This window comes from Rhea pennata, chromosome 1 (genome assembly GCF_028389875.1).
Source record: "Rhea pennata isolate bPtePen1 chromosome 1, bPtePen1.pri, whole genome shotgun sequence".
Lineage (NCBI taxonomy): Eukaryota > Metazoa > Chordata > Aves > Rheiformes > Rheidae > Rhea > Rhea pennata.
Genome location: NC_084663.1, coordinates 109,253,547 through 109,280,776, shown reverse-complemented (window position 1 = coordinate 109,280,776; position 27,230 = coordinate 109,253,547). Strand labels below are relative to the sequence as shown.

The following is a 27,230-nucleotide window of genomic DNA, read 5'->3' as shown; positions in this document are numbered from 1 at the left end:
CAAAGGGGAAAAGACTTTAAAGAGACTTTCTAAAGGTTATCAGCTGCAGAAACATCTGTTGCACAGCTTTGTTGAGCTGTCCAGGAACACAAAGCTAGCTGTGGAGACTGATCACTTAGAACTAAATAATGAAAAACTCCTGTTACTGATTATGGAAGGAAAAGAAGGAAACTCAGATCATACCTGTAGAAACATGTTAAAGATCCACCATCTAGAAAACATTTCTGAGATGCTTCTGCACCATAGCTGAGTGGTTTTGGTATCTTCCCCCCACACACAGTGGAAATAATTGGGCCTATATTTACCTATATGTATAGGTAAATCAAACATTGAGGCTTCTAACTGGGATAGTGCAGAGCGTATCTGCTTCTTTGGCTTACCATGAACTCCAGGAAAGTTAAGTTTGTCCTGTTTTAGTTATCTGGTGAAGTGAGTTGTAAATAAAGGAGCTTCATAAAGATGGATGTTTCTTCATCTGTTTTACAGCTGGGAACACAAAGAGAATGAAGTTAAGTGACATACTTAGAATACTCAGCAAATCAGTGTCTGAGTGAGAATTGTAAGCCTAGGGCTGTTAGCTGCATCTGTCCCCCATATACTTTTCCAGACGTGCTCTGGAGTTAAATTAGAAACTGACTCTTTAGAAAGCTCAGAAAAATATTCTATGTAAGAATTAATCCATGGAAATGCAGTTCTTAGATTATTCTCAAGTTCTACAGAGAAATTGTCCCATAACCTAAATAACTTCTATTGCAAGTTTCGTATACCTATCTCAATGTCTCTTAATTGCAGGTTCTGTAGAGTACTAATTGAGTGACACTTCAAAATAGCCACGTGGTGGGTCTCTAAGGTGAGGTACAACTAGTTACTCTGCTTCCTAAATTCCACACAGGTAGCAGAGTTGTCAGTAATATACAGCATGAACTACTTATGCGTAAATCTGGTGATAGCCAAAGAGAGAGGGAAATAGATTAAAAAAAATCCCAACCCTGAAAGTCCAGAAACCACCCTACCTACTGAAGTCATTCAATAGGAGGAGTCATAAATTGCAGAAGCTTGAATACAGTTTTGCTTTCTGCTTCCTACTCTACATTTCACCTACTTCATCAGTGGCATTCGGTTAAGTTAGAAATACAGCATGCTATGAAGAGTAGATTTGCCACTTCTCTGTGGATGTTCCCTATTGCTTTTCTCCGTTTCCACATGTTGAAATTATGTTTCTTCATCTGTCTGATGTGCTGGGTGAAATCAGGTAAGAAAACCATTAACCTATGGTTGTTTGTGGTATAGTCTCTAGTCTTTATTCAGGCATAGAAAAAATAATAATTTTTCATGTAATTTGGCCAAAAGATTAAATCTTGTGAATTATGCCTGATGGAACAGTTGATTGGTAAAGAGAATTTGATCACTTTGAAACTGAGCCAAATGTTTTCATTTTAAAGTAAATAGAACAAAGCCTGCTACTTTATCTCTTGGTGTACTTTGTACAGAGACACATTCAGGTATGTGCACTTTGTACTAAGTAAAGAGGAAGTTGTGAAATAGTTTTAATATATTCAATTAGGTTTGAAATTATTCTTTGCTGACTGAGCCAACTTGAAAAGCTGACAACTTTTCAAGTATCTATTATATTTTAAATAACAAAATTTAGTTACAAGGAAATCTGCAAGCATTTAAAAGTCTCTCCTCTTCAGCCATAGAAGCTAGCTACTAATAAAATAATGATCACAAACATGCACAGAAAAGTTGAAACTATGCGTTAACTGGATTAGAGTACATATTTAACTACCCAAACTATATTTATATTTTCTAAGGTTACAGAAAAGTGTGTCTGAGTGCTGTCACAAGAGTGCACAAAGGGCGGTTGGGTATTCGTTACAACAACCAACCAGAAATAAGAGTTTGAGAAACTTCCTCTTAATGATTTGTTGTTAAACAATTCAAAGCTCTAGATCATTATTGTGTTTATAATACTGACGTAATATCACAGTATAGGAATCATCCTTTTTTTCTCTACCTACTTTTCAAAGAATAATTCTGCTATAGGTAAATATGTTGTTTTCCTGTGAAGTTTCCCAGCTGTAATTAGGTTTCACTAGTTAAAATATTTTCTTTGTGACAGATCTCTCACTTCAGTGGACTAGCTTATGTCTCTGTTTTATATCGGTATCATTCCATTGACTTTAGAAAAAATAATTTTTATTTCTACCAATCAAATATTATGATAACAAATCCCAAGACTCAAATCAATATGAAGGAACACTTTAACAGTATCTAAGTGTGAATCTTTTATATGTTAGCAATATTATAAGGTTCCGTGATTAAACTTAGACTTTCCAGAGTAAGAACAACATTATGCAAAATTAAAAGGACTTTCATATTGTAGCTATGAATCTGAACAGTGAAAAGATAATTGACTTTTTAGCATTTAGTTCTGTGTATGGTGTTTGTGTAAGAGACTTTCTATTCTAGTTTTAACATCTTATATTGTTATATGAAAACTGGGGATTAAATAGGACACATTCTGTTAACATCTCAGTATCTCATCAAATGCATGACATTTTACTGAGTTTTTGAATACTGTTTCTACTAAATTCAAAGTAACTGCAGCTGAATAGCTTTTAATTCCACATTCTTTTTATTGGATAAATCTCAGCATTGCAACCGTATCCTGATCAGTAGCTAGTTAATAACTGTCCAGTAATCATGGTAAACATTAAATACTTAAATTATTCCACATGCAAATGAGGAGAACTATGATACATATTTTAAAATACAGAGAATTCTGACTTGTTGTCGTTTATGATAAGGTAATGATAGACATGAAGCTTCTCTGGTTGAGTTGAGGCAGGAAGTTTTCTAATACTCAGTCACTTCTACCCTGCTCTGATTTGCAAATATCCATTATTTTTTGTGATGTCTAGTCCACTAGTGACTAGTCCAGTCTTGGTACCTATCTGATTTGGTTTAGAGATGACTGGTCTAATCACCAGTTATTCCCTAAGTTAATTATCTTCAGTGTATCTTATGTGCTGTAATTCACACAATTTAGCTTGTTTAGATATGCAGTGTAATATCAATGATGTCATATATTAAGTTTTTTGTCATTTGATAAAACTTTTTTTTCAAGTGACACACATTTCTGTGTACATTGCAGCTTCAGAGGAGGACTTGAATACATTTGTTGGGTACCTTCTGCCCCTTTGTGCTTCCCCTGCAAGACTATAAACTGTTGAGGGCTTCATCTTTCTGAGATCTGGAAATATGAAGGATTCAGTTCTGTTAGGTTTTCTTCTATATTGTTAACTGATTACTGGGAAATGGAGAAGTGCTAGAACTGTCTCTCTTACAACCAAAAAATTCTAAGAAATTCAGAGTGTTTTTCTTTTCTTTCTTTCTTTTCTTTCTTTTTAAGAACTTAGCAGGCGCTATTCCTATTTCAGCTTTCCAGAAGCTGACCAACTCTTGTTTTACACAGCTGTTAATGACAGGGAAATTGAGAAAGGTACCTTCAAATATCAAACAAGAGCTGTGTAAAAGTAGCATGGCTCACTAGAAGTCAAGAAATTGGCTCTTTTCTTTGATCGCAAAACAGCTAAAATAATTGAGAATGTGAAGAGGTCATTAAAAAAACCCTGCGACAGGCATAATACTGTATCCAAAATCCTGAAATCACTTTCCGCACAGTGTGACCTTAGTTGCTGAAGGATACTTTTTAAAGCATTGTCTTTTGATATTAATAAGCACGCAAGGGAAGAAATCAGTATTGTTAGGCTGTTTTGAAAATCTCCATCCTTTTGTTGATCCTCACTGATCTAAAGCTTAGCCTTCTGTACCATAATTTGCCAAGTACAGAAGTGCTAAATGCTGTTTTTCTTGTGTCTTCTACCTATATTGATTAACAACATCTTTTTTTTTTTTTTTTTTTTTTTTTTTTTTTTTTTTTTTTTTTTTCCCCCCAAACTCAGAGCAGGATCCTTTGGCTCTTGTTACTTTGTTTCTTGCTAATGGTGTCCTTAGGGTGATCCAAAACTATCAAAGGGTTCTGGATCCTTTTGCATTGTCAGACAGCTGTTGTTTCGTACTGGTAGATGGAACAAGAAGGCCTAAACATAAGCAACTTTACCACCTCAAAAGAAGAAGAAACTGCCTCAACTGTGTTCCTGCTTATATTCCTACACATTAGTTGTAAAAATTCTGGGAACCTAAAATTTGAAGGCTAAGCTAAGGATCTTATTGACACTGACTACTACTTTGTATTTGTTACAGAGAAAATAAGTGTTTCAGAAATAACTACATGTATTTTGTATTTGACTGGTTCAGAGGAACGTAGTGAAATTTGCAGTGCCATTAGTTAAACTATGGCCCAACATCACTCAGTGTGTATTCCAGCTCCTTGCTCTAAAGGTCTGGGATAAAATAAATGTGGAAAGAAAAGTTAAGAGGTAGTCTTTCTGATAGTCTAACTCATCAAGTGACTGTCTAACGTTTTCATCTTTTTCAGATGAGGAGAAAAACTGTCCTGAATTTACAGGCCTTAATATAGGCAATGCTTTGACTGGAACAAATCTTGAAGTCCAACTACTGCTATACACAAGGGAAAATCCAGATTGCTCAGAGAAACTCAGTGAACATAATATTACAGCATCTCAGCATCTTAATACCTCCAAGAAAATTGTCTTTGTTATTCATGGCTTCAGACCAACAGGATCTTCACCAGTATGGCTAGGTGACATAAAGACCCTTTTACTGACTTCAGAGGATATCAACCTCATTATAGTTGATTGGAATCGAGGTGCTACAACTCTGAATTATAATACTGCTGTTGAAAACACCAGGAAAGTTGCAAAAATACTGAAGAACTATGTTGACCAGATGCTGGTAAGGCGGAGAGTTATATCTTTCCAGAATAAGCTTAAATAGCGTAGTTTGGGTGGAAATGAAAATTTAAAGTGCTGTCTGAAGAGAAGCACAGTGAACAACGTGAAATGACATGTCTTACCAAAGTCTTACCAGTTAACTTCACATGCAGTTATTACTGCATGTCTTAATTTCACCTAAGTTCTCACTTCTCTCTCACTGAAATAAATAGTGATTTTGTCATTTTATTGAAATATGTCTGAGACTGCATTGCATGTGATTTCTCTGGCCAGTGAAGAGTTTTATGTCTTCTATAAAGAGCTAATGCTTCAGTAGGAAGGTGAAATGAGAGATATTCAAATACTGTGCAGCATTTAAATGCTACAAAAAGTTGCACTACACTTTTGAGTATCAAATTAACATAATTAAAGATTAAAAATAAAATCACTGTGACATATAAATATTTATTGCAAAATTATGGGAACTTCTTGCTGAAAAAATTTTTGATGCCAGTGGTCTTAACTGGGCTTTAAATTTATTGCTTAAACAAGTGAAAAAAAATTATCATCTTATTTACTCCATAATTATTTATCACTTACTTCTTCCATTTTCAGCACTTCTCTTTCTAGCCGTTCTTAGAAATTTTGAATGCCCTACAGTAAGAAAATATTGATATAGAATTTGAGAAAGGAAACCCAGTATTTTGGGAAAGGATGAGGTCAGAAAAGAGACAGTCTATCAGAATCTGGCCTCTGGGATCAGATATAATGATAACTATTTGTAACCATAATGGTAATTTTTTTGATTGATGGAACAGAAAAATAAAATAGGATTATATACACTCTAAGAATATGGTCCCAAATCCAGACTGGGATAAAAAGGTAGAATTTACATCACCTTCCATCATTTTGCGGAGACTCTAGTAGGTATGTTGATACTAACTTAGAGTTCCTCAGAAAATTTTTAAATACTACCTGCTATGTAGAGTGGCCATGCTCAGGCTTTCTTGCAGACATACATTTTGCAACCTTACTCAGCTGCCTCATGACATAAGTGTTTGTTAATAGTATTACTATTTTAATTTATTTTATTGGAAAATAAGGCAGGAGGGGAATTCCAGCCTCCCCTCCCTCAGTAATTCATAGTTTTGGTTCATCTTTTGTTTCTGGTAAAACTCTTCCTCTTCCCTCCCGATACTCCTTGTGTTCAAATAGACTTGAATGACAGTTTGGAAGAAGTGATACTCAAGCTTCTGTTTGACATTTTTAACTAGTCAAAGAATTTCATAATTACTACAATATTACAGTATTATATGCTATAGTACTAGTACAGCTAGTACAGAATTTGTTTTTAAAGTTAGTTAGAAATCTAACTTAGAGTACTGACAAAAAGTGAAAACTAAATCAGTCTAGTGATTGGTGATATCTGTTCAATAAACCATATTGCAAAATTTGCTTGGCACTCTAGAGCTCAGTAACACTTTTTTTTTTTTTTTTTTTCTTTTTTTTTTTTTCCTGTCCTGATAGGTGAATGGAGCTTCTCTTGGCTCTGTGCATATGATTGGAGTTAGTCTTGGGGCTCATGTAGCTGGTTTTGTTGGCAAGAAGTATAATGGCAAACTTGGCAGAATTACAGGTAAAGCTTTTAATCCTGGTATATATGTTCTAATGTACCTTGAATTCTTCTCATAGCTGCAAACCACAAATGCTAATGATGAAATATCAACAAATAAGAAGCGATTATGTAGTCACATACAAGAGGAAAAGGCATCCCTGATATAAGTGCAAAAAATTGCAAAAGTCTGACTTGAGGACATAGTAAGTTATATAAGTTATAGCTGAAATTTCCCAACTTCTTTTCCTCTCATCCCCCGAGTGAAAATTGAGTGCTATATTCAGATGTCACTTAAGTTAAGCAATACGCTACCCACATTTCTTATCTAGTCTAGTCAGCAAAGAAAATCAGTTCCTTCTGAAAAGAGATTCAAAAGCTTTTAGAGCGTAGGATTCAGGCACAGGAATTTTTTCAGTTTAAGCTATCTGAGTATGGTGCAGGCTTTAGTATATGGGGCTATCTGCTCTAAGGAACTTAAATCAGATGTGTAACCTGAATAGGACCACTGCAAATCTCATCTAATGTTTGTTGCATCATCAGCATTGTCTTCCAAGGTGGTGGTACCTTGAGAAAACATCATTCAAGGCGAGGGTCACAAACAGAGTTTTATAATTCACTTTTAGATGCTGATTCCTAGAGCAGGATCTTCAGTGCTAATTTGGGTACACAGGCTCCTGGTATTGCTCGTGGTGAAAGAACAAAACTCACAGTAGCTAGCATGTTGAGAAGGAAGCTGGCTAAGCTGACTAACAGAAAATGCTGGTAAGGGGTGACTCTTTGATCCTGATGTTTAGGATTTAAGATAGCAGCTGTCCTCAGGCTGAGAGGAGGCAGTTATCTCTGCTTGAGATTCGTAACTCCAAACCTTTTCTTTAGAGTACTTACCAAAGTATTTTTTTTTTCCAAAATGTAATAGAAGTTAGTCTTAAAAAAGGGAATGAGAGACTCTTTCCCTTTTAGTACAGTAATATGCAAGTCAGGGTGTTTTATAGGACTGTGATAGATTCCAGTTATATTCCTTTGGTTATGAAGACTCATTTCCACTCTACCCAGTTCCTTAGAGTTTGTGGGCTTCACTGGCTGGGGCGGGCTTGATACCAGCATTAGATTAGTAGGCCTGTGGCCCTTTTGACTTCTTGGCGTGATTGGGAGCTAGCAGATCTATATCATTTCTGAACTCAGATGCTCAAAGGTAAATGGAATTGCATGAAATGTTCCAGTCATCTTCCTACAATTATAAATATTGATGAATAAATACAAAGATTAGGTAGTCTAAAACTACAAGGCTCATAACTTCATCAGTGCCTGTTTTGATATTATTTCTTTCAAACAAGTTGAAATAGTGGACCAAACTGATGCTGGAAAAACTAGACTAAAAGGAAAAGGAAAAAAGGAGAGGAGAGGAATGGTCTTCATCACTGTTTGGAGGTTTCTGAAATATGAAACTGATTAGTGGACTAAAACAACGAACTTTTGGGACCTGGCGTACTATGAACATTTATTGCTAGCATTCCACGATCCTCTATAGTAGTTTGGATCTTAGTTATCTCGATCTTGACAGGAAACCTTCCTAGACCAGTAAAACAGATATAGCAGTTGAATTATGCTACAAATTGGTTAGGTCTTTGATAATCAAAGATCATATACTGAGTCTGTCTTAGTCAGTTTCCTAATTAGAAATTAGGAGTCAGTTAAGTGTAGGAACATGTTTTGTCTTGACTGTTGCATTTTCAATTTTTACTGATTTTTTTCTCTTCCATTTGTCTTTGCCTTTGCTGTTAAGAAAACAGGAGGAGATCACAGTCAGCAACTTCTCCTTCCTGTAAAGGATAGCAATTACTATTAAAAAAAAAATAAGGCTGCAGGTTACACAACAATAATTCCCTTTCACTAAAGGGAATGGGAATATGCAGTGTTTATGCTTCAAATACTTGGACAAACAAATCCCTTTCTCTTTGAATTAAAGTGTTTTTGTGGATCACAGTTGGAATCCCTTCTGTGTTATTGGGTTTCGATTTGAATACAAGATTCCCAAATCTCTTTCAGGTGAAAATTTGGTAAAAGCTAATGTTTTACTTAGCTTCAAGTGATTTTTTCTGTAAGTAATTTCAGCATCAACAGATAAAATAACTGAGGCTTGTTTGAAATTGTCTCTGCGATAAGCACTATCTTGGATTTTGGTGGTAAGAGTAGTTACATTGCAGATTTAGTTTTTATGAAGCACGTAATAGATGTGGTCTTTTTTGAGAAAAAAGGCAAGATGAATTCTCCTGACTTGACCCCTAATGCTGTTGACTTACAACTCTTCTGGAAAATATGGAGAGAGAGAAATTCAAAGATATGGGTTGATCAGTCTTGTGGTAAGAACCATTGCTTTGCCTAACCAGTTGAAGAATGGAATTTGAGCAGAATTGGGCAGTTTTTTGTTCTTACTTTACTGTTAGCACCCCAGTAAAATGGGTGAGTTACTGTACAATGCTCAAATGCTGGTCTTGTAGAGGACTATAGAAACAGACCTTCAGACTTGTAATGCTAGCATTATTTTCTTTCAGGTCTTGATCCTGCGGGTCCTTTATTCTCTCAAGAACCACCAGAAGGGAGATTGTATCATACTGATGCACAATTTATTGATGTAATTCATACGGATATTGATGGTAATGACATTGCTTTAACCTTCCTATTTCAAATGGAGGAAAGACAGGAAGGGGAAAGAGAAGGATTAGGGTAATTCAGGAGCATCCAAATAGTGTTGCAGTGATATGCTCTGTGTACTAGCAAGATTTCTGCGCTGTTGCTTCCTAGTGGTTTCGTCTATAGCATTGGCATCATATTGCACATTTTTCAGTTCCTTGTTTCAATTCCTTGAAGAATAGGTATAATAAACTCAACTTTGCTAATGACATGAGCAATGATGGGCCATTTCATTCAGTTTTGACGTGAGTAGCCTTCTTACTGAGTGAGTGAAATTTCATGGCTGAACCTGAAAATAATGAAATAACAATTTTCATTCCAAATAACCAGCTGTAGGTATGTGTAATTAGCCATATATTCCTGAGTCAGTTTAATGTCATGTAGTAGAGATTCTACTCTACAGATTACCACTGTAATTTGTCCTATTTGTTATATTATATGCATTATGAATAAGAAAAAAGGAAGTCTTCACATTAAATGACATTTTATCTATCGCGTTAATATTAATATTGTTATTCATAAAATCATTAAACATAAACATCATATTACCTTGTATGTGGAAACACTGAGCCTATAAGTACATGATTTTCACTGAGTTAAATTCCAATCTGAGATATCTAGTCTCAGCTGTATCATATAAGTACATTGTACAAATCCATTGCTTATGATTCTATATAGAATCATACTACTGTAAGGTTAAAATGAATATCATGGTAAAATCGGCTTTAATACATCCAGACAATACTCTGTCTTTATTTTTTAAACAAAAACGTAAGTAAACATTTCAAAAGTACCACACTTGCCCTCATTATTTGTGTCATTTTGTATCTGTTTTTTCAAAACATTAAAACTTAGCATTTTCCTATACAAATTTATATGTGAACATGTAGCATTTCCTTTATATGAATTAAGATAACATGTTAAAAAGGAAAGTATGTCAATTTGGACTAACTTCTGCTGAAATCAGTCATGATCTTTTGTGGGGCAGGAAAAATATGTTTTTTCTACTTTATTATAATTTATTGTTTTGATTAGTGTAGCTCAAAATCCAGCATCAGGTGCAAAAACAAGGAAAATCTTACTCTAATGAATTATATGTTGCTATAGAATTTTGGTTGCTAGACAGGACATACATTTCCTATATTACTTAGTGCAAATTACAGTTTGGCTGAACCATGAAAATGTTAGTTTTTTCTGTTCTATCCATTCCCTTTGTGGCAATAGGAATACAATGCACAGATCTGTATACACTTCTATATAGCATTTTACATGTGAATAACTTAAAAGGAAAAAAACTGTGGATTTTAACTCAACATGAGAGAACGTATTACATGAATAAAAGAACAGTATATTTGCAAAAAAGTTCTTTAAGAATTCCATGTAATGCTAAATCGTTCACTGGACAATTCTGTTTATGTTTTTTTTTTTTTTTTTTTTTTTTTTTTTTTTTTTTTTTTTTGATTTATAATGTTTTTACTTTAGCACTAGGTTTCAGGAAACCTTTAGGAACCATCGATTTCTATCCGAATGGAGGAATGGATCAGCCTGGTTGTCCAAAAACAGTATTCAGTGGTAAATAAAAATCTTTTCAGTTAATAGGAAAAGATTCTGAGATCAAGTCAAAAAAGACTAAACTGAATTTGATAGAGACTGCTCATGCTCATTAATATGAGGGTTAGAGCACTGTGTGCTTTATTTTGCATGCCCACTCAGCAAATGAGAAATAACAAAGACAGAAGATTTTTTTTCTTTTTAATAAAAATCTTCCTAAAAGCATACATGTCTCAACACACCGTTATTGTTCCTTTATATATATATATATATATGTATGTATGTATGTATGTATGCATGCATATGTATATGTTCATTATTTTTCTCTGTTTATTTAGAGCAAGGTATGGGGGAAGAAGTTTGTGTTCAAGTGATCTGGACAGGATCACTTGTGTACAACATGGAAGCCACTGGCTTTATCAAGTTTTCACTAGGTGACTTGGATTCCTCCTGACTGGCAATGATGAACTAATTTTTAATCAAGTTTTTAGATCCTTAGGAAGGAAACATTTTAATGGCATGATCTTTTTTTCTCAGAATCTTGCTTATTTTAGGCTCTATAAATCTTAGGCAAGGTTGCACTGCATTGTCTGTGTCATTTTGCATACCTTTATGGTTCTTTCTATGTTTCTGTTACTAATTTGCAAACTGCTGCTGGGAATTACAGCTGCTGCAAATCTGTGCATCTGTGAATACAGGGGAATCCTTCATGATTCAGGATCATCTTTGCCTGCATGATTACATCTCGTAGTTCCTTTTGCTAGGAGAAGAAAAGAATTTGTTCCCCCAAAATTAGAGAGAAGAATCTCTGAAGTACTCCTCACAGTAGTGTTTTTTTAAGCACTCAGTAGGGGATGCAATAAAGCCAGTTTTAACTCAGGCTCATACTTCTTCACAGTAATTCTATAATTGTGATCGAATTCAGTAGAATATTTCTTGCATATAAAACCCTGTAGACTTTTCTTGGTATCTGTATATTCTAAATAGTCTTCAGTTTCTTCTGTTTGTGTGTGTGTATCCATTTCTTACACTTTAAAGGACTTACAGTCAAATAAACCACATTCAACTGTTGATAGTCAACTAACCAGAGAATAAAAACATGGCTAACTAAGAATGACTCAGTTAAATGGGATTACTTGGGTAACATCCATTCTCTCCAGAAGGAGTACCTATTCTTTGTATATTTTATTTTCTTTCCTAAAGGATTTCAGTATTTTAAATGTGATCATCAGAGATCTGTCTTCCTCTTCCTATCATCCTTGAAAAGCAGATGCAATATAACAGCATATCCTTGTGACTCATACTTGGATTACAAGAGAGGAAAATGTGTTGATTGTAACGCTTTTCAACCGATGTCCTGTCCTGTACTGGGTAAGACTTATGGTCCTCTGGACTGGGTGAGATTTTCTCAGTAATTTAGACTTGCTCTTTCTGTGACTATTAGAGAGAGCTGTAGTCTCCTGTTAGAGACTGTTTGTTTACAGAGGTGCATACTCTCAAAAATAATTTAAAATTTAAGCCTTTGGCTACTTTATTGCTATTTCTGATAGACATAAGCGTTGAATATTTCTAATCTTTGATTAATAGGTTTTCTAGTCTGAAGTAGATTCACTATGCATTTTCTTGGTACAGAGAAAATGCTTCTACTTAGCCTACTGCTGTAGGCTTCCATGATGCAGTATCATCTCCAGAGTAACTGTGATTTTTCACTTGGAGTAATAACGTTCACAGCAACTTCATGGCTCTACTCCTCTTTTGGAGTCAAGCTTTTATTTGGATTTTTTTTTCTTTTATTTGAGGTTTTACTGGTTTTACAGAGGATCTGGGGACAGTTTGAAAACAGCTACAATGGTATAAGTATTTCCCAGTTGGTAGTGTTTTCTTAAAAAATAATTTTTTGCAATGTTTAAAAAGAAGTTAATTCTGAATTCATACCTTGTCTTCTTTTCTTCCTTAAACATACATATATTAGTTAAATCAGGTTTGAAAAAAGACCAGAAATGGAAAGACATATACTATTTTATAGTAAACTGTATATTATTTTATAATAAAAGCAACTATAATGCCACATCATAGTAGGGCAGGAGGACTCCAGGACTTCCCCAGAATAGTTATTAGGCATACCTAATGCTGTGTCAATACACAGCATAGTTGGAAGAGAGAAATATTTGACAAAACAGCTGCCATCTTTTTTCTTAAATAACTATAAAACCTGTGAGGAAATGGCAGGCAGCTGAATCTGGCAACTGGGAGAAAAAACAGCATCTTTTTCCAGGTGCTGACTCGGAAGAAGCCCTGCTTATCTGATCTAGATAGAGAAATTTGGGGGAGAGAATAAGATCATGACCAAAAGACAATAAACATAAAATTGCATAAAACAAAATACTTTCTACCTTACATCCAAGAGCTTAGCAGATTTAAAGAAAATTTAACATTTTTATTAAATAATATCCACAACTATAGATTAGAGGGTTAAAAATATTTGCTTTAATGACTGAAGAAAGAAAGGAAGAAATTTTGACTATTGTGAAGCTGTTCCATAACTGTTTTCTACAAATACATGGGTTATTTTTTTTGATTTTGTTTTTATTACTTCTGCAGAAGCTTATAAACACTTTCTGGACTTAATACTCTAGACTAAATAGATTCCAACTATTCTATTATGACAATTTCAGTGATGCTAATATATTGGAAGAATGGAATAAATATATGCTACATTCTATTAGACTGAAGTTGTTCCTGCATTTTCCATATCAATTTACATTCCCAGAGAATCTTTTAGAAAATTAAAGCCAAATTTGTCACTTTGAGTGACTTACTTCGGTGTACTTACATGTATATTGTGATTTTGCTAAATATCTGAAATGAAATATATAAACTTTGGATTTTAGGTTATTATGCTGATAGATGGAAAGAACTCTTAATACAAAATAGCTTGCCAACAAAAGCTTATTTTGATACTTCGGACCATGACCCATTCTGCAGTAAGTGACTGAATATGTTCTTAACAAACTCTGTATATGGTTGCTATTTGTTAGCTGATTTGGATTGGAAGTATGTATTTGATTAAAAGTAGAAAGTAGAAGAGTACCCAGTAAGTGAGAGAAAGTAAGAGAGAGAAAGAAATGTGACTATAAAAGTAATGAGAGAAAGATGAACTGCCAAGGGAGCCAGAAAATGAGCATCAAGTGTCAGGGCAAAAGCTAAAATGAGAGAACCTGCTTAGATGAGAACATTACTGCCATTTTTCAGAGAGCAAAAATGTGTAGCAAGACTGCTTTGAATGGAGGAAAAGAAACATTTGCATGTTCCACCCAAGAAGGAAGAGTGCTCCACGATGGACTAAACCTTTCCTAGCTATTATAGCTCCATTTCTCCCTAAGAATAAAACAGTAGAGGGAAAACTTAGCTGACTATCATGAGTACACTGTATGAGAATGAACACTTAGCATAGCTTTTAGCTACAAGAGGTTAGATATTTACCTAGCCTTGGCGAAGTCCAGATTAGATTCTCATCCAGTTTCCCTTTTTATTAACAGATTTCACCACCCTGACTGAATGTTAGCGCACTTTTCTAATTGATTCTATTTAAATTTTTTGATTTGAGGCATGGGGAGCTTTTAGGGAATTCAAGGGAAATCAGCTTTTTCCATTAGCTTTTTCCGTCAGTTTGGCAAGTTTTGTGGCCAGTGACTGAATACTTCTTGTTGTTTTAGTGGTAATTGTGCACTTACGTCACCATTTCTTTCAAATGGCCGAAGAGAGGTTAACAAAGATTTTATAGATTTCATATAAGCTAGTGCAAGGGTTATTGGTGCAGGTGGCCACCAAGATGAAGTTGTCTTGGTGTGAATGGAAGAAAAGGATTTAGACAGCAAAGCCTAAGCCACAATTTTAAAATTGTTTATGTTTATTCATGTTGTGGTAGAGGATGGAGGAGAAGGAGAATATAGGTTGCTAACTGCATTCCAAGTATGCGAAGCTTACTGTTGAAGGAGCACATTTTGGGAACCTTTGCGCACTCCACAGTCTTCTCAGGCGTTTCTCTCTGAACTGCCCAAATAGGATCTTCTCCTGCCTGCCCTTCTCCTATCTCCTCACTTCAGTCTTCCTGAAGAAAAATACAGCTTTGCTCCTGTTCTGGCAAGCATTTAAATCTGGGCATTTATCAAAAGTCCACCCAGGCGGAGACCTGATGACAGAAGAACATATTGTAGAAGATGATATATGGTAGTCTGGGGCAGGGGTGGTAGTGGAGAGAAAGGGAGGGAGAAGTTTTATCAAACATCGACGGAGATAGATGGAGAGGAATTAAAAGTGTTGTAATGGCAGCATAAATTTAAGGGAGAATATGCAAATTCAAAGAGAAAAATGAGTCTAATAAACCATCCTAGAAAATAAGATATTTATTAATTAAAGCCTTATTTTAATTCCTAGATGTTTAGAAACATGAGGAAATAGAAATAAGCAAGAGGCCTTAAAACTAAGTGAAACTATAAAGCTGAGCAGGACAATCTTTTCACATAAGGTGGGGTTTGATTTTTTAGAGGAGAATGTTAAAAAACAACAACATGCCCCCCCCAAAAAAGTGTTTCAATTGACTTACTTGCTTTGAGTGGTAAAGCTCTATCTATTTCCTCTGGAGAGCTGTAGCACAGTTACAATATTAGTAGTGGTTACAGAAGTGCAGTAGAAGGCCAGGCTGAATTTCTTAGCAGTACCGGCAAAACTCAGCCTTGTGCTGCTGGCAGAGCAGGCTCAGCTGCTCCCAAGTGGCCTGCTGCACGGAGGGTGCCAGCCCTTGGAAGCCACAATGTCTTTCCTGAGGCTGTGAGCCGTCCAGGGAGAGGGAAGAAGGGACGAGAGCCTGGGAAAGCAATCAGCCTCCCTGTCCTCTTCCTCCTTTGTCCCCATGCAGTTTTCCCGGTATCCGTGGATTTCCACTTGAGAACAGGTTGAATTGCTCTGAGAGAAGGGTGCCTGGAGAACCTGTGCTGCTGCAACTACTCAGGCTGGGCAAGCAGATCACAAAATAATGTTTCTCTTCAGTTTTACCCCTGATAAATCTGCTCACCTAGGACACTGTGCACTTTGCCTCTGCATAAAGCATATGTGAATGCTGTTCCTCTTCTCTTCCTGCCAGTATACCTAAAATATTTTCTGGCAATTTTTTACAGATAATGTGTTCGTTTAGCTATGCTAGTAGCTCAACTATCCTCACTTTGTGGAGCTTGCCAAAAACTGAAGATGCCAGTTAGGGCTCGATTTTGCATTCTTTTCTTAGGCAGGTCTAATTCTTCACGTAATTCTGATAGTAGCTTTCTTATGCAAATCCTTTCCTTGTAAGAACTGGAGGAAATGGAGGTTATTTACATAGAAATCCAAGCAGCTCTTTGGTAGAAGCTACTTTTTGTCAATAGTCTTTTTGTCCTGGTTTGAACAGGTAATTTAGAAGGAATGAGTCACTGTTACACTCATCATCCAGTGGGTACTTTTAATAAATAATAATAACTGTATCCTGTTGAAGACATTCCTTGAATCTTATTTTTTTTTCTCCTATCTCTGTTTGCAGTGTATAATTACTTATTGGATATTATTACCTGGAATAAAAATATTAGGAGAGGTTTCATCAGAGTTAAAATAACAGATTATACTGGAAAGACAGTAGAATCAGAAATGGATAGGTAAGTCATGTTTTATCTCTAAATGTTTTTATCTCTTCATATAACTGATTTCTTGAGTTCCCTAAGGCTTTCATCTGGCCTGATAACTCAGCCAGAGAGTATCATGAGGTTGCTAATTCTTGGCCACAGTTCCTTTTTTTGGATCTTATATGACTGAGTGCCACAAGTCAATGATCCTCACACTGAAGTGATCCTATCTTTGTTTGCAAAGTAGCCCATGTCCTTGTATGCTACTAATTTGAGTCTGATTCTAGATGTCCTTGTTCTGAATGCTCTCAATCCCTATATCTCATCGGATTTCTGTTCTTAATAATAATAATTAATATTGCTCAGATAGCAAAACACTGATCAGAAAATAATATTTCTCTTTAGTGAGGCTGCAACATTTCAGCAATACAGAAGAGTCAAAATACTAACTGGGTTTTACCAGAATTTTGGCAAAATATCAAGAATTTCCTTGACCTTTTCTACAAAGACTTTAATAGGACCAAAATATAAGCTCAGAATTCTCCAGATGAGGCTAAAATCTCTTAATGATCCAGAAAGGTGAGTGTTCCTCAGGTATTGAAGTTGCACATCAACTACACTGCTCAGTATGTTTCCTCGGAAATATATATTTGCCTCTATTGATTTTTTATAGCATACATTAATATTCTTCTCACCCTACCCATAATCAAATTTATTATATGGAAGAGATGATTTGTACATTAACATTTAGTACACAGCACCCTAAATTTGCATCTTTTAAATATTTATCTATATGCTGCTTGTTAGAGGAGGCTGCTGCTGCTCCTGGTCACAGTAAGTTCTAAAGGACAACTTACATAGGTCAGCCTGGCTTATGCCTACAGTGGTTGCATGATTACATTCTCTTTCAGAAGATTAATTTTACTGAGCATTTTTCTGATTTAATCATATGTCTGTACACAGCTTTTCATACTCAGATATGGAATGGAGTACTTCAGTCCAGCTGCCTGTGTGACAGAAATAGGCTTTTGGTCTTGTGGCTGTTGGTTGAGGCCCTACAAGACGAAAACACACAGTCTGTATTTGCCTGTGCTTAAAATGACATCATCTGCATTTATTGGTACTTAAGAGTCATTCCTACACTTTTATTATTTACTATTGTTTTTAAATATTTGGCAGTATTACCTTATAGTCAGTTTTCAGATCTCTAGAGTTACCTGTAAAATGGCATTACCAATTAAACTTTACATTTTCTTCCTGTGAAAAGAACATATTCCATAGAATAGGTAAGAAACACCCAACAGTAGATAGTCAAAAGTGTGAGAATACTTCATTTTAAGTTACTACATTCATTTACTTCCTACAAATGACTGATTCAAAAAAGTCAGAATTTAACATGCAGACTAACAATCATAGAATCATAAGATCAGTAAGGTTGGAAGGGACCTCTGCAGATCATCTAGTCCAACCTCCCTGCTCAGCCATGGTCACCTAGAGCATGTTAGACAGGGTGGCATCCAGGCAGGCCTTGAAGATCTCCAGAGAAGGAGACTACACAGCCTCTCTGGGCAACCTGTCCCAGTGCTCCGTCACTCTCACAGGGAAGAAATTCCCCCTCACGCTCAGGCAGAACTGCCTGTGGTTCAATTTCTGCCCATTGCCTCTTGTCCTGTCACATGGGACAACTGAAAAGAGTTTGTCCCCACCCCCTTGACACCCTCCCTTCAGGTATTTAAGATACAGCTAATAATGGTTGCCAAATAAATAATGTGTGGGAATTATAGTGTGATATGAGTTAAGTCAGTGTCTTAAGTCAGTATTCTTTATAACTTGAGCAATAACATGTACTGTTTTATGATTTGATACATCAAAATAGTCTAGTAGAAGTTGGGTATGACATTTTGTAAAAATTTTTAAACCTTTATTAAATTTATCTGCTATTTGATATTTACTGAGAAGAAGAAAGATATAAGTGGGAGAGAGTTAGGAAGAAATGAAACACTCAGTAATCAAAATAATACCGCCAAATGTGTATACATTAGACTTTATTAACTTTTTAAAGGCCATAAGTCTCAGGCTCTCAGGTGAACTGTCATGGATTGTATTTAAAAAACATTTGGCAATGAGAGATAGCCAAAGCTCCCAATTTTTGCAATTTTTTTCCCCAACCCAATGATGATAAATCAAAGGATTCATTTCATGCAAGCCCATCAGCATTCAAGACTTTCAGCTGAATAGTCTAGTGAATCAGGAACATTTTCAGTGAACAGCTCTGACTGGTTTTCAGTTTTCATTCCTGGTTTTTCTGAACTCTTGTTAGTTTTAAAGATGCACTTGATGGGTTTTAAGACAGAGCTCTATCAGCTGACAGTCATGTAGGCACACTAGATGCTTTTAGACAGTGGCAGAAAAGAGCATGTTAAATCTGCATATGGACTTGTGAAGTTAATTTAAATGCAGATGTTAACAATGCTGTTGGCTGGTATAATTACATAATTCTTTATTGTAATTATGACTACCTGTGTTCACCTTAGTTCGATGTAATTACTGCAATGACTTAAGTACAGGATAATCACCATTAAACTAAATTTAAAAAAATCTCCAAATTTTTCCTACAATAAAATGCCACATAAAAACAGAGGACAGGTGCAAGGATAAAAGCCAATAGCAGTCTCATTCTCTCCAGATCTGGCTTAACAGCAGACAGTGGGAGTCTGGGGAATATCACTGGCAGAATTGTTTTCTGGACCGACCTTTTTTTCACACAGATGGTGTGTGAATATGAAAGTACTCGAGTGTACATATCATTTTCAGACTCTTCTTCTGGTCTTTGAGATAAAGCATTCTTGCTCACTCATAAAAGAAAACTTTGTAACTTGTGTGGTGTCCAGATGTCAGTTTCCCTAAAAGCTTTTGAATCTGTCAGTCAATTCCAAACTCATTTCATAGGGGAAGTAAATGCCTCGTGTTATTTAGTCCAGCCACCTTTCTTTATCCAAAACGAATAATAAAAAAGAATTATTAACACTTCTACTGAAAAAGAGAATGTGGCGTGCCCTTGCCTTTCAGTATACACCAGAGAAGCCACACGGGCTAAGAGATTATGAAAGCCTCCCCTAACAAAAAAATCATTTATGTTTTGTGCCTTCTTTGTAAACTGGAAAATCTAGTCCTCATTGAGGATTATTCTCCCATGAGGCATGCCTGGTACTCAGTCAGATGTATTTTGCTTCAGATGAGGTACAATATGTTGGAAACCAGATGCTGTTCTTTCTAGTATTCATTATTAGTTTGTCTAAGCACTGTATCCCTTGTGGTTAGACAGAATTATTCCTGGGTAAAATTCTGTTAAAGAACTGGCTATGCTAACATATTGTGTTACTGTAATACAAATAGTGTTGCAAATATGTCAAAACACAGCACTGTACTGTTACATGGTATATTGAAAGTTAACTTGAGATATGTATACATACCTTATCCTAATTGGAAGTTCATCCTGTGAATTCTTTCAGGGCCTTCTATAAGGATTTTTAAAATGCTAGCAGTTTTGTGCTTTTATGTCTTTTTTCTTTTACCGTGCCAAAAATAATATACTATTAAACCACTACATTCCAATTAAAGCAAATTATGGATGAAGCACTAGGTGACATTCTCTGTTTTCCATTATACAGAATACTAGAACTTCTCTTGATCTTCTTAGTTATAAAATCTGCTAACTTAGCTGTTGTGGGGACTTTCAATAGTCTCAACTTCCCTTTCTCCCCAGTCCTGTGTAACATAGGAGTCCCACAGTCCTTTCATACGCAGAGAGGTGGGGCCATAACTGGTTGGAAATCTCACAGTAATGGGCAACAACAGAAATGGCTGGCTGTACATTCTTTCCAGGATTTTTCCGTTAGCTGTTTCAGTGTACCCTATATCCCAGTTCGAGGTGCATCATGTCAACCATGTCTGTGAGTTTAAAACAATGTAGAAGATCATCGTAGCATATATGCCATTAGAGGTACTATGAGAGGAAAAGGTATTTTAGTTGCTACTCGCCTGTCTAAACCAGTCGTCCAGCAGTGTGTTAAGGGCAAATCTGCACCCTGTCTTTTCCCTAAAAGGACAGAGCTAACTTCTCAGTAGACATAAAAATTAAGACTTTATATCTGTGTGTGTTACATCTTTTTTGACATGGTACTAATTATATAGTGTTATGTAGTTCTGGGTTTTCTAGGCATTGAGATGACAAATTACTGTCCTGTGTGAAGTTTTCTTATGCATATTCTTATTGCAACTAAATAAATGAGAAGGTAGTATGATGCAGTTTTAGATTTCTCCCCATGGAATGAAAGAAGAGAAACTCAAAGTGCTAGGGGAATCAAAGCGAATTGTTCTACCCTAATGTGACCAAATATTGAGCTGTTTTTGGACCATTGTTGTAAAGAATTAATTTGAATGCGAGTTAATAGCCTTGGTAACTGAATTATAGCATCTCCATATTTCAGGCTAACATGATACACTTTTTACTCATGCCAGTTTGCACCACCCTCTGATGTCCTGACTGTTGCTCCAAGGCTGGTGAAACTACTGTAATGGTCCATAAAATAAGGTGTAAACTTACATTTATTGTTGTCTTGAGTAACTTCTCTGAGAGATGGTTAATACTGCAGGTTTAATAATTCAGATGCTAAAATATTTTTATATTTGTTTTCTCTATTGTGATTTTTTCTGTTTTTATAGGCTGCAGCTGTGCAGATATGATTTTGTATTGGTGGAGAACACTGAACTGACCTTCAAGCCTATCCCATGCCAAGAGAGTGATGTGAAAAAAAAGAGAACTTACTACTGACTTAATTTCTCTTACAGAAGTGACATTTTGATTCTTTCTCAGGATAAAACTGCAACAACGCAGGAAATGAGATAAGCTAGATTTATTTTCAAGAATTTATGTGGTGATATTTATTACTTCCTTTGAGTGGCTTGGAGTGAAGTTCATTGGAAAGTTCAGATATCTGTATATTTGGGAAATTTGAATAAAACAAGTGTAACATAGCAGAGAACATGCAATGGTTTATTAGTTATAATTTGTTGGGGTGAGGGGACTACTGAATTAAATATGAATTATCTGCATAATCTTGGCACATTATTTATCCAGTCATATGTATATTTAATTATTTATTCTTTATAATGGCCTTTATATTGAGACATAATTATCTGTCTACTAAGTGAATTTGATATACTGTACATGTGATCTATAGATCTAATATACAGCAGTTCTGCTGTACTACATTCATTGGATAAATGAATTCACGTTTTCTTATTAATATGTCTCAGTCTCTGTGAACATATATGTAAAATTGATGTTTAAATCAATTATCTTTATGTCAACACCCGTCTTATATGAATATTATTACAAACCATTCAGACTTTTTTCTATTAAAGCTATGGACAGGGCAGTGACGTTTCAGGTATGAGGCAACTGTAGAGTCTTTCATGAAGAGATTAATTTAAAGATGAGATATATACATTTTCATTCTGTTTCAGTTTGGGGTTCTTGCAGTTAGAGCTGCTGCTCAGATTGAAATTGGTGACAGCGTTTCAGTTACTGGAATGTGGGCAAGAGTAAGCCCTGCATAATGAAAGATTATCTGCTCCAGTTCAGAACAGGTTCTCCAAATCCAGACAGATTGCTTTTTCTGATGATACTGATTGAAGAACAGATATGTATATATGTGAAGAATATATAGGTATATATTTCTTCTTTAAGGCTGTTTTGTGTATTTAACCCTGATTTCTTCTGCGAATGAGTCCTATGCATTTTGGCCCTTTCCTTTCTTTCGTATGCCCCAACTGTCCCAGCTGCTGACAGCAGAATTTGGCTGAACCTGTTGCCCAATTTCCTGTAAATGCCAACAGGGCGGAATGTCAAACCTGTGAAGCGGTAAGAAGTTTTATGAAAATCAACAGCTGGATGGAAGAAAGATGAAAGATAGTACGCTGACTAAAGGGAATGCAAGTTGTGACTTATTCCCTAATCCAGTGCAAGAGGCACCTCCAGCCTGTCACTCAGGATGCACAAAGCTCTGAACCAGCCATAGCATGTGCTTTTACCTGTCCGGATAAACAGGGAAAGACATCAGGGAAGGAACTGTAAGCTTGGCTCTGGAAATGATGATGTTTGGACACAAAAAATCCAGAGACTTATAGATATACCTGTTCATGGCTTGACTTTTTTTTTTTTTTTTTTTTTTTTTGGGGGGGGGGGGGATTATCCCACTTTCTTCCCAGAGAAATTTTAAATACATTATCAGAGGTTTTCTCGGATAATGTCTCAACTCAGCCTCACCATCCCATTGCATACCTTATTTATTCCTTTCCTTTTAGGGAGCCATTAGTACAAAAATAGACATCTTTTCTGTGTTTATGTGCAAGTGTGTGGAGAGAAGGCTTTTTTTTTTTTTCTTTTCACCATCTAATTCTCCTCCTTTTTTTGACCTGCTGTTATTCTACTTGTTTTCATTCTGTAGGTTTTTGTCCAACCTTGCTCTCATCACCCCTAGATTCTTCTTTACGATCTTTATGGTTCTCTGGCTCTCCCTCCCCTTGTCCCCCTGCCTCCAAATACCTGTTTCTTATGTTCCTTGAAAGGCCAGCGTAGAGACATAACAGTAAATTTCAAATGTCTTGAACAAGAATCTTTCAGTGGGTGGCATAGATTTTCAGGCAGAGAAATGTGTCAGATGGCCTCTTAATTTGACTTTTGATTTTGTTTTTTACAATTTCTCTTAAATTTTAACAGTTTATTGAATGTTTTATATTCTCACTTTTTTTTTTGTATTTTTACATTGGTTTTAAGTCCTGCTGAGAAGACCTAAAGTTCAGAAAAATTAAATTGATTTTTGACAGTAAACTTGTTTTGCCTGAGATGATACTCAATTTCAAGTTAGTATCTGGAAAAAATAATGAAATTATTTTAGCTGTACACTGGCAACATAAAGGTGTGCTGTCGTTTCCAGTAATAGTCTCTGAGCACTTGTACGTTGCCACAACTGTTACAGAAGTAATTGTTAAATGGTTGGGCTTTTTTCCTGTTTTTTTAAATTATTTACTAATACCAGCTTAATTTTCAACAGTTTATTTAAAGACAGGGGGGCACGGAAGTGTTACTCTTCAGTATTTTCTAGGGATGGTATTTTCACTATGAAATGCATCCTTTGTCATTTTTTTTTCCCCAAAGGTAGGGTAGGACTTTGCTATAAAAGGAGAACTTGCACTAAATACATGCTTTTAGACAGTAGTCAGCTCATGTATGCGATGGGGTGCTAGTCGCATGCATCTTTTATCTATCATGTGAAGACAGTGGCAAAATCATGCTTGCACAAGCAGTCATAATACATTGAGTTGAGAACGTTACACATGAGCAAGAGAATGTGAGGAGTTGAGGATTAAGAAATCTTTTCTAGAGTTTTCCATTATGAACACATGGAATAAATATGAGATAAGGTGCCACTGAAAAGACAGAAGAAAGGAAATGTTTAAGTATGACTACAAGTGTAGAATAAAGGTAATGATAATATTTTCAGGCATTTTAAACATATCTGTATAAAAGAGTAGGAAAGGAATAGTGACTTGCCTCTAATTTAGGTAAATTTGGGACAAAGAGGAAAGAAGCAGCAGGGTTGATGAAGAGTTCTGAATAATCAAAGTGAGACAAAATGAAACAGGGTTTTGTTTCTCATTTCCCAATTTAGTTTGTAATTTCCATTTCTGAAGCGAGACTGTTCCAGGCAGTGCATTTCCAGTGCATAATGGCACTTCTCAAGTGGCTAACCCCTTGGACTAAAGCCTTGTGTCTCCCAACGCTAGTGAAAATATGCTGTAATTGTTCAGAAATGCACTGCTTGCTATGGCCCGCTGCCACGTACCACTTTGTACTAATTCTGTCAGCTCTCCTGAGCTCAGCAGAAGATACCAGGGTCAAGCAGAAAATGGAAATCTTCCAAGGAGTTCCCTGTTCTGAAAGGAGAGGTGGTGACAGTTCAGCAGCGCACATGTCTCCTTTCGCGTCAGAGCTGAAGATGGGGTTTGGAAGATTACAGTACTCTTCTGCGTTGTCTGTCAGGTTACAAAATATCCACTAGCATCTTTAATTTTACTACAAAAGTGTGTGCATATGTTTTAACTGAGAAAATCCAAAATCCAAAATCAATTTCCTCCGGGAAAATCTAAAATGAGGAAACATCACTTCAGACTGTTTTGACTTGACCTGAAATATTTGCCTTACAGAACTAAACTAAATTCTTTTGTTTTCTTCTGATATTCAGCTATCAGCAATGGCCTACTGGGAGGCCTGATGATACTGTTTTAGTTTTCCCACAAGTAACATTGAAGACTGTCCAGTCAAAAAACCTTCCCAATTTGTAAGGATAATTTTTTTATAGCTTTATTTCAGTAGTTAGAATCTTTTAGTTTAACCACATTATTTCAAATGGTGTCGCCATGGGGATATACTGAGAAACTGATTAAGCACTGGTAGTGACTGGAGTAAGCAGCAGCTGACTTAGAAGAAAGGTGGTGCATAATGCAGGAGATGTTTGCTACAGCATTTTGCCAATTCACAATAGGTTTAGATGGTCTAGATTAAGGATATATGGCACAAGACCATTTGCCAGTTAAATCTGGGGTGACTTTATTGGTTTCAGTGATACTATGAACAGTTAAGGCTGAGGTTTATGTTCTCTTCCATAGATAACTTAAGAAGGGGTGATTTCACGTTGGGATTACTCATTTGTATCAGGTTAAGTGCAGGTATATGTTGGTGAAATTAAGGACTATGTTTATATGCAGCTAAGTGGAAAGCAATTTAGTAAGACAACACTGAAAGGGAGTCAGATATCTTTTTGAGAAGAAAGTCTCATGAAAACACTTGCTCTTTTGATGGAAATTTTGTAGAGTTATGGGTTACTTCTAAGGAGTGTTCCAAGTATTTAACAAATATGTGAGATATTACTGTCTGGATAGTAATGATGGACTAGCACAGAGCAGCTGATACGATTGAGAGAGGAAGGATTCAGACGTGGGGATCTAAAGAAGTGCATAAGCAGGATTTAAACTAAATCCAAAATCACTCCTCAGTAAGAACCAGTGCATTTGATAGGTCTCACTGTAGGCACTCAATGGGTGCCTCAGTTTCTTGTTTCACGTTTAAGTTTCCCAGATTTCTTCTGAGCATACTTGCATGTGTGCGTCAGTCTTAGTGCTGAGCAGTTTGACGCTGCCTCCAAGCTAATCTTACGCCTCTCCCTTCAGTCTGGCGGGCATACTTGGTGCATGCCTAATGCTATGAACAAAGTTCCACACAAGAAGTTGAGATAGACTCTGCTTTCTGTTAAAAACTATAGGAAAAACTGTACACTGGTGTTCCCTAACAGATAAGGGGGTAAGAGCCCTGTTTGGAGCACCACTGAGCCATCCATGGCATAACAGAGATTTAGGTCTAGTTCTCCAGGTTCCTGGTGAGGTGCTTTTGCTTCCAAGCTCCAAGCCCATCCTTGGCTGGGAGCACTTTTCCCTTCCTGTTGATGCTGTGCGACAGTACAGAATGAGACTAAGATTGACTGGGCTAGAGAAAGAAAGCAAAGGTAAGGGCAGCAAGGGAAGTATTCTACGGGAAAGGAACTGTTGGGTTATAGTCCTTGCTTAAGGGACTGTTAATACATTTCTTTTACATTAAATGATCAATGAAGAAAGTGAGATAGCTGTTACAAGTCTCTGCTCAGATGTTCTCAATTCCAACTGAATTTATCATTTTTCACCAGGTGAAGAAGAAGCCTATCAATGTTCTGCCACAGAGCTCTGAATTCTGCTGCAGCTGCCACAGAGGCTCTGCACTGTGGCATTAAAAATCCCTTTTTAGTTTCAGCTTTTGGTCACTTTACATCCATCTGTGTAATGTAGAAGTGTAGGAGAGAAACACTGAGTAACTGCTGTATACCATAAAAGGTAGCATGGTAACTTTTAATTAAGCTTAGTTTTTGGGTCCCTGACCTGCTTTGACTTCAGCACAGCTGGAGACAGTAGCTGTGTCTGCATCTCCAAGGAGCATGGATAAGAAGCAGTGCACCAGTAGGCTGGGCTGTTGAGTGAGACCTGACTATTCACCATATGCTTTAGCTCTAGCTAGTTCTCACACTAGCTCTGTTCAGGCCCCACTGACCGACTGACTCCCTGTTAGTGATCCGAGCACATTAGGTGTGCTCCAGGAAGGCATCTTTCAGTATAATTTCATTTGAAAGGAGTCCTCTCTGCATGCTCTGAGACCGCTCTGCAATGTGAACTAGAACATGGTAATTTGGGATGATCTTTTCAGACGCATGCTCTGATCCATACTAAAAGCCTTATGCAGACATTGGGAAAATACTGCAGATTGGGGGGATCTGTACGGTGAGTGTATCTAAAAATGGGAAGATGATTCATATTTAAAAAGCTAATACTGGAAGTGTGACAAAAGCACTAGCAGCAATTAATATTTCTTCCAAGCATAGAATACCAGTTATCCAGTTGTTTCCTGCTTTTGTGTTTGAGCAAGAAGGGATGGTGATTTTTATTATGCTTATCAATTGCATACAATTTACACATTAAGTATATACTGTATTTACTTTCCTCATTTTTTTGTTTCTTATAAGTTCTGAATACGAGCATAAAGAATAGGGTGCTGGTCCTACCAATGCAATGTGCAGAGAAACAAAGGATAAAGTGTAACTGGAGATAAGAAAAATGAGTTAAGATTTCAGAAGAAAAGAAAATGTTGTCAGAAGAGGGCAGCCTTTTCACATAAACTATAAATGAACAACAATATGGAAAACATTTTAATTTATT

General features: G+C 36.2%; 1 protein-coding gene across 1 annotated transcript; it reads left to right on the top strand.

Moving 5' to 3' along the window:
• Positions 1–1,173: 1,173 nt before the first annotated feature.
• Positions 1,174–21,503, top strand: LIPI (lipase I). The gene is made up of 10 exons (XM_062572955.1): positions 1,174–1,252; positions 4,505–4,881; positions 6,387–6,495; positions 9,027–9,128; positions 10,648–10,737; positions 11,920–12,087; positions 13,608–13,700; positions 16,289–16,400; positions 16,773–16,946; positions 21,093–21,503. The coding sequence occupies exons 1-10, from the start codon at positions 1,174–1,176 to the stop codon at positions 21,199–21,201; spliced, it is 1,413 nt and encodes a 470-aa protein (XP_062428939.1). The 3' UTR covers positions 21,202–21,503.
• The last annotated feature ends 5,727 nt before the right edge of the window (positions 21,504–27,230 follow it).

Excerpts from the sequence above, each read along its gene's own strand:
- LIPI (XM_062572955.1), top strand. The coding sequence starts at position 1,174 with ATGTTCCCTATTGCTTTTCTCCGTTTCCACATGTTGAAATTATGTTTC. Across the intron at positions 6,496-9,026 it reads CAAACTTGGCAGAATTACAG|GTCTTGATCCTGCGGGTCCT; the intron begins GTAAAGCTTTTA and ends ATTTTCTTTCAG. Across the intron at positions 16,401-16,772 it reads GTAGAATCAGAAATGGATAG|TGAGGCTGCAACATTTCAGC; the intron begins GTAAGTCATGTT and ends ATTTCTCTTTAG.